We start from the raw sequence: 7,864 nt of genomic DNA, 5'->3' as shown, positions 1-7,864 counted from the left end.
AGATCTATGGTCCTAACAGGGAACTGACTGTAAAATGTAAGTATTGTGCTTTTCCATATCCAAATTTTAAGATTAAAAATGGTACCTCGGGATTGAATGGTCATATGGGTAGGTGCTCGAAATCTCCCCATAATGTTGAAACTAATCAAAGGTTATTAGGCTTTCAAAAAATTCAAGGTGGTAAAAAGTCGAGTGAGGGAATGCTTGTCCCTTGGAAATTTGATTAGGAATTGTGTAGGGCTGCTTTAGCTAGGATGATAATCATTGACGAACTACCTTTTCGTTTTGTTGAAAAGGAAGGTTTTAAGAATTTCATGAATGTCGCGCAACCTCAATTTCACATTCCCTCCCGTAAAACAATAACTAGGGATTGTTTTGACCTATATGCTGAAGAGAAACACAAACCGAAGAGACTTTTGATGTAAAACACGACAAAGAGTTTGTCTTACTACGGATACATGGACCTCATTGCAAAGAATTAATTATATGTGTCTCACGATTCACTATATCGACAAAGATTGGACTATGCGTAAAAGAATAATAAACTTTTGTCCAATTGCTAGTCATAAAGGTGAAGATATAGCATGTGTTATTTCAAAGTGCTTGCTTGATTGGGGTTTAGAAAAAGTCTTCACTGTTACAGTTGATAATGCTAGTTCAAATGACGTCGCAGTGAAAGAATTGTCTAAGCAATTTAGTAAATAGGGTACTAATATGATGGACGGTAATCACCTTCATATGAGATGTATGGCTCACACTCTCAATCTTGTTGTTCAAGATGGTTTGAAAGAAGTGGGCGATTTTGTGAAACGTGTTAGACAAGTAGTAAGATGCATTAGACAATCCCCGACAAGGTTGAATAAGTTTAAAGAATGTTGTGAACTTGAAAAGACAATATGTACGAAATCATTATGCCTAGATGTTCCAACTATGTGGAACTCCACCTATTTGATGTTAAAAGTGGCACAAGAATTCGAGGATGCATGTGTAAGTTATGGTGCTCTTGATCGTGGATTGTTGCATTATCTTCTTGCTCATGTTTGTGAAGATGGAAAATCTGCAGGTTCACTTTTAAGCACTAATTGGGAAAATATAAGGCATATGGTAACATTTCTTGAAACTTTCTACGAACTCACCTTGAAGGTCTCAGGTTCGCTTTATGTTACATCAAATGTTCACTTTATTGAAATATGTGAGCTTCATTATGTTCTGAAAGGTTTAATAGAAAGTGAAGATTCTGATTTGAGTTCAATGGCAACCAACATGAAAAAGAAATTTAACAAATATTGGGGTGAACCGGAAAAGATGAATAAAATAATTTTTATTGCTTGTATCTTGGATCCGCGCTACAAGGATGAGTATGTTACTTATGCACTAGTGAGCATGTATGGAGAAGAAAAAGGAGAAAAAATAATAGGTGATGTGAAAAAGTACATGATTTCTTTGTTTAATGAGTATGCAAAACAACATTCAATAAAGTCTCAAAGTTCATCATCTTCATCTGGTAACACATTGGACTTACCAAGTGTAAGTAGTCATCAAAGTCAATCTAAAAAATCAGTTGCAACATTTACGCAACAATTCAAGAAACATAAAGCTGAGAGTGGTAGTTCGGATGCTAAAACAGAGTTAGACAAGTATCTTGGTGAAGCAAGTGAGAATGGAAGTGATGGTACTGATATCTTGCCTTGGTGGAAAATGAACTCACCTAGATTTCCTATTCTTGCTGAAATGGCTCGTGATGTGTTAGCAATTCCCGTTTCTAGTGTGGCTTCAGAGAGTGCATTTAGTACGGGAGGGCGTATTCTTGATTCTTTTAGGAGTTCATTGACTCCCAAATTGGTGCAAGCTCTTGTGTGCTCTCAAGACGGATTCGAGAGGACTCACGTCCGGTTGGAGTCGAGGAAGATTTAGATCATTTGGAGCAATTTGAACTTTGGTAAGAATATTTCGTTTGTATGAGCTCTATATTGATATTGCAAATAGTTTATTTGTTTACATTGGATGACACTTATGTTTATTTCTTTTTAGATTTGGCCAAGAGTGGAAGTTATTCTCGCATCATTGATATATAATTATAAGTCGCAACGTATGTGGTAACTTGGTAAGTATATTTATCGCCTTGTTCTAATATTCATGTCTCAACATCATAAAATCTAGCATGTGACCCTGCTGAAGCTCATTATCAAAATATCAACATCATAAGCATATAAATATAGAAACTAACGTACGTTAATGCCGCCTCGAAAGCTTTATAGGAGAAAAATGCCAAAGTAGACATGCATTCTGAAATAAAAAGAGGACAACTATCATTGACTTTTCTATTTTGGTGACAGGTTATAAAAAGTTTGATGCTTTCAGGCAGCCTTTCACATGTGCTGAGGCCTAGAAGTTGCCTTTAATTTGTCTTTGTTATTTTTCCAAAACATTAAGAATCAAAATGGTGGAAATGGCCTATTCTCTCTCGTCGAATGAATTTTTTGGTGTAAAATTGTATAGGACTGAAGATTATGCTTAATTTTGGCTAATGTTGTTTAGACTTTAGAACTTTGACTACTCTATCGTGATTCAAATGTTCGTTGTGTAATTGATTAACGAAGAAAAATGTTTGTACTTTCTTTTAAATATGTTGTGTATGGTGTTAGTTTTATATAGAGCCCGTTTGGATTGGCTTATAAGTTGGCTTATAAGCTGTTTTCAGCTTTTTTGAGTGTTTGGTGGTGTTAAAGTCATTTTGTGCTTAAAATAAGCTCAAAAAAATAATTGGACCCATTTAACTTAGTTTATCTAAAGCGCTTATAATTTGAAAACGAACTATAAAAAAAAATAAGTTGGACTACCCAACTTATTTTTTTTTCAAATTTTTATAAGCGCAAATGTACTTTAAGCTATAAGCCAATCCAAACGGGCTCATAATTGAGAAAAGTCAAAGACATAATCCTTTATTACATGAGTATAAACGTAAGTCAAAATTAAATAAACTATGGTTACCGAAATACCGTACCGTGAAATACCGAAACCGAACTTAAAAATACCGAACCATACCGAATTAGTTTGGTATGGTAATAGTATCGTATTTTTAAAAATCGAATACCGAAGTTACCGAACCGAAGTTTCAAATACCGTACCATACCGTACCATGCCCATCCCTACCCACAATGTGTCATATTTATACCAAGCTCCCACAATGTGTCATATTTTTACTTTACTTTCTCATTTCTTATTTCTTGTAGCTTTTTTCTCTCTCTTTTTTTTTTCTCCTTCCTCTTTTTTCCTTTCTCTATGACGTATTATTATTTGCTAGCTGTCATCTCTTTCTCAACGTATTCGTTTAATCTCTCATTTAAACTCACTAAACAAATCCTCACGATTTTGCCTTTTCTCAAAACAATTTCTCCTACTTTTAAACTCGACATCATTCTTTCATGTGAATTCATCAGTGAAAACAGACAAAGGAAGAAAGGCCGAGATGATCATATATAAAGGAGCAGTTAAGGCATATGACAAAAAATAAAAAATTCAAACTACACTGTCAATTGAACAAAAAATAAGTTCAACTCGCAAGACAAATACTACGATAGTGAAATGGGAAGAAAAAAGAAGGATTTTTTTTAGTGAAACTCTCATGCTTAAACTCATACTTTGCCAAATCTGAAAAAAAAGGAAATAAAACAAAAAGTAATACAGAGAAATAAGAAATCAAAAATAATTTACATCCTTCGATTAAGAGAGCAATCTTTTCCTTACCTTCCCTCCCCTTTCTTGAAAGCTCCAACCTTTCGCAAGTTATCCTTGACAAATCATAGAATTACTCTCCTCTCTGTTTCACATTATTAACATGCCAAATGTTGATATTTAATTCTCAATGAAAGAGGATTAAAAAAAAGGGAAACTGCTAAGGCTTTTGATCTTCTAATTTGAATGGGCACGACTGTCCCTTAATTGAAAAATGAAAACTGTTGTTATCCACTAAGAAGGGTTGGTAATCGCTTACTTATTGAGTCATTTAATATTGTTACAAAGGTACATAAAAAGTAGTAGAAAATAAAATAAAAAGTAGAGAAAATTTTTAAAAAGGAGAAAAAGATAAATATGAATGCTAACTATAGAGAAATATCACATCATCTTGTCTATGCCTAACTTTATATTATATATAGATTTGGCTGTCAGTAAAAAAAAAAAAAAAAAAAACAAAGCAAGAGTGAAAACATAAGAAGGGACAAATCAAGCAAGTGAGAATTCAATTAGGAAGGTCAATTTTTACTACTTTTTTTAAGCAGTACGATAAAGTGAACCATCAATCACGGCGGAGCCAAAAGAATATGATGCTCTACGACAGTAGAAGTAACCTTTAGAACCTATCTTTGAGTTTTATTACATGGCAGTAGTCAATTGACTAGGTTCTAAAATTTAAAGTACCATCGTTTTAGAATAACAAAGATTAATATTTATTAATCAAAAGTTCAGCAGACCAAGTCTGCGCTACAACTTATGTATTTTTCTCTTTTTATTTCTTTGTAATTTTTGTCCTTGTTACTAGTTGAGTACTAATTATTATTAGAAAGTAAAGCTCAACTTTAAAAAGAAACTTTTTATTTTATTTTCGGGAATAGTTGAAATTCACAGATTTACGCCATCAGCGTGTGATATCCCCCAACAATACTAGATGATTGGAGAAAAAATATTCAGTAAGTTCAAGCACAAAGATCTTTTCTCACTTCACTTCATTTCTATATAAAAGAGTGAAGATGAGGACAATCAAAGATATTTTAAGAATATCCTTATTTATCGGGCACCTTAACTTTCACAATTCAATCAATATTGAAATTCAGTTTTACCATATACTCCATCCCTCCCATAATAAGTGTCATCTTAGTCAAAAAAGTTTGTCTCATAATAAGTGTCGCTTTAGGAAACCAAGACATAAATTGACTAATTTTTTCCAATTCTACCCTTACACAAAAAGTGGCAAGTTTATGTATTCAAGACAAAAAGACACATAGTAACTTGGTATCGTTGGATTCTCAATGTTAAAAAGACTATTCATGCATGCTCTAATAAAGAAGAAAAAGTAATTTATTTTTATTATATAAGGATAGTTTAGTAAACTTCATATTACATTATTGATTTCTTAATATGCGTATTTTTAGCTAAGGTGACACTTATTATAAGACGAGGGAGTATAAAAGACCATGTCATGATTCATTCATTGTTTGTAGGGCTGTTCACGACTTTGGTTAAAACCAAAACCAAACCGAATAAAAAAATCGACATTTGGTTTGGTTTTAAATTTTAAAAACCGATAATATTTTGTTTGGTTATGGTTCTATTAAAAAATAACCGAATAAATAACCGAACCAAACCGATAAATTATATACATAAATTTTATAATTATTTATATGTATATTATTAGTTTTTCATAAATAATTATAAATATTTTATACCTTTTAATCATTAATTTGATTTTTGGTCTACTTATTTCACATGATTGTTTAAGACCCATGTTTGTAAGAATATGTCCAAGCCCATGTCTTTAAGTCTTTTAACTTTTTAAGTGTAAACCTACTAACAGAAGCTCACGATAGATTCTAATGTCTTTAACTTAAATTTTTAGCCTTTCTTTGTCAGCCATTTGATTTTAGGTTGTTTCTTTTTTATTTTTTGAATTTATACCTTTCTTTTTTCTTGTCTGAATAGGTCCTAAACTTCTAATATTTTTCATATGAAAAGGACAGAGATTATAGATTTGAAAGTTCCTATAGAAGATACTTCAGTAATATCAGCATTTGTTGCAACTCAAGCACATGGTAATACCCTAATGCTTCTTCCGTGGGTAATTCTCCTAAAACACAAAAGAACAATCCCTTGTAGTCGAGACCCTAGCCTTGAGGATAATGATAGAAAAACATCTGAAGTTTGGGATCATTACACAAAGTTTTTTTAATAAAATGGGAGAATTGAGGGCAAAATGTAAGTACTGCCCCAAAGTTTGGGATCATTACACAAAGTTTTTTTATTTCATATATTTTAATTTTAATTTTAGGTAGTCTTTATGTTTATTTAATATGTATGTTTGTAACAACAACTAAAAGCTCCTATGCTCTACTTTATTTCCAGGTATGTGTATTAAGATGACAAAAATGGTGCCGCCTCTACTAAGTTAGTTTTTAGCTCTATATGTAATAGTTTAGTAACTTTGGGTAACTTGAGTATTACACTATCACCAATAGTGAAAATGTTTCTATGATGTATGTTCCACCTTAATCTATATATAAAAGTTATCGTTTGAACCGAAAAAAAAGACATGTCTTTTTCAACTTTTTAATGTTTTACTGATAAGTCTCACGGCTGCTAGTCATAAATCGAAAAATCGAATCAAACCGACAATAACCAAACCGGTGGTTACTGTTTTATTTGGTTTGGTTATGGTTTTAGACATTTAAAAACCAACTAAATTAGTTTGGTTATGATTTTAATTAATAACCGACCCAAATCGAACCATGAACACCCCTAATTGTTTGCATGTGATAGTTATTTTCGCATAGATGTACTGGACTTCGCTGCCATTTAGGTGAGTAGTGAAGGGAATCTTTTAAGGTCCCATCTTCCAAACTCAAAACACTTAAATCATTTAAAATGAATATGATATTTAGAGCCTGTTTGGATTGGCTTATAAGTTGCTGAAAACATCTTATAAGCTGTTTTCAGCTTTTTTGAGTGTTTGACTAGTCAGCTTAAAGTCATTTTATGCTTAAAATAAGCCCAAAAAAAATAATTGGGCATGTTTGGCTTAGCTTAGCTAAAGCAGCTTATAAGCTGTTAAATAAGTTAGGCTACTCCAATTTTTTTAGCTTATAAGCTGTTTTCAGCTTATAAGCTGCTTTTTTAAGCCCATCCAAACAGGCTCTTATGCATCTTTTCTATCAATTTGCTGCTGTTAGGAATTTTCTATTATATATATACGTGAAAGAGGTACTAACACTGCTATCAATTATTGTACTAGAAGCAATGTCAATTGTACTATAAACTTGGAGCAATGTCAATTGTACTATAAACTTGGACCAATTTCATTGGTCATTGAATTTGTTATGCCTCTTTACACACATGTGTACTGTATTTCTATTTCAGCACAACACCTGTACACTCTCACAAATCATGTTTCCTTCAATTTTCCACATAACACCTCTTGCCTTGATTTCTAGAGGTTTTCTTCAGCAAATACTTATCTATACACATGTATTTCACTTTTACCTTCATTTTATTACTCTACTATAAAAATCACATAAAATTATACTCTAAGTAGGGACTAACATGTGTACATTTCAGAAGTTCAACATTAATTCTACCTCTTGTCTGTTTACTTTTTAGGTCCCTACATGTCCGCAGTGTCTGAATTGTCCTTCCATTTCCTTGATTTGACATATACTCCCTCTGTCTCAATTTAAGTGTCTAAGTTTGACTAGACAATAAAAATGGACTTTTGAATCTTGTGGTTCTAAATTAAAAATGTGTATAATATAATAAAATATCCTTTGAATCTTGTGATTATAAACTTGACATGTAGAATATTTGAATTGTCAACTTACTAAATATAAAAAGAGGCGGATATAACCAAAATAAAATAAATTTTAACAACAATTGAGAAATTAAGGGAAAAATAAGGGGGAAAAGAAACAGAATATGGAGACTCACTAAGGAGTTTCATTTGTGGATTGTTTCTTCGCTTAATCGCTTCTCCTCTTAATTTTTTCATTGCTCCTCTTTGCTTTGATATTTAGTTTTTTATTTTGTTGTTTATTTTATTCTTCTTTGCAATTCTCTGGTATTATTATTATTATTATTATTATTATTATTATTATTATTA

At 31.9% G+C, this 7,864-nt stretch overlaps 1 protein-coding gene across 1 annotated transcript; it reads left to right on the top strand.

The window, feature by feature from the left end:
• The first annotated feature begins 717 nt into the window (after window positions 1-717).
• LOC132065531 (zinc finger BED domain-containing protein RICESLEEPER 2-like) lies at window positions 718-1,914 on the top strand. The gene has a single exon (XM_059458965.1). The coding sequence runs from the start codon at window positions 718-720 to the stop codon at window positions 1,912-1,914; it is 1,197 nt and encodes a 398-aa protein (XP_059314948.1).
• Window positions 1,915-7,864: the final 5,950 nt, after the last annotated feature.

Source organism: Lycium ferocissimum, chromosome 1 (assembly GCF_029784015.1).
Source record: "Lycium ferocissimum isolate CSIRO_LF1 chromosome 1, AGI_CSIRO_Lferr_CH_V1, whole genome shotgun sequence".
NCBI lineage: Eukaryota > Viridiplantae > Streptophyta > Magnoliopsida > Solanales > Solanaceae > Lycium > Lycium ferocissimum.
This window is presented reverse-complemented; position numbering and strand designations above follow the sequence as displayed.

Excerpts from the sequence above, each read along its gene's own strand:
- LOC132065531 (XM_059458965.1), top strand. The coding sequence starts at position 718 with ATGGACGGTAATCACCTTCATATGAGATGTATGGCTCACACTCTCAAT.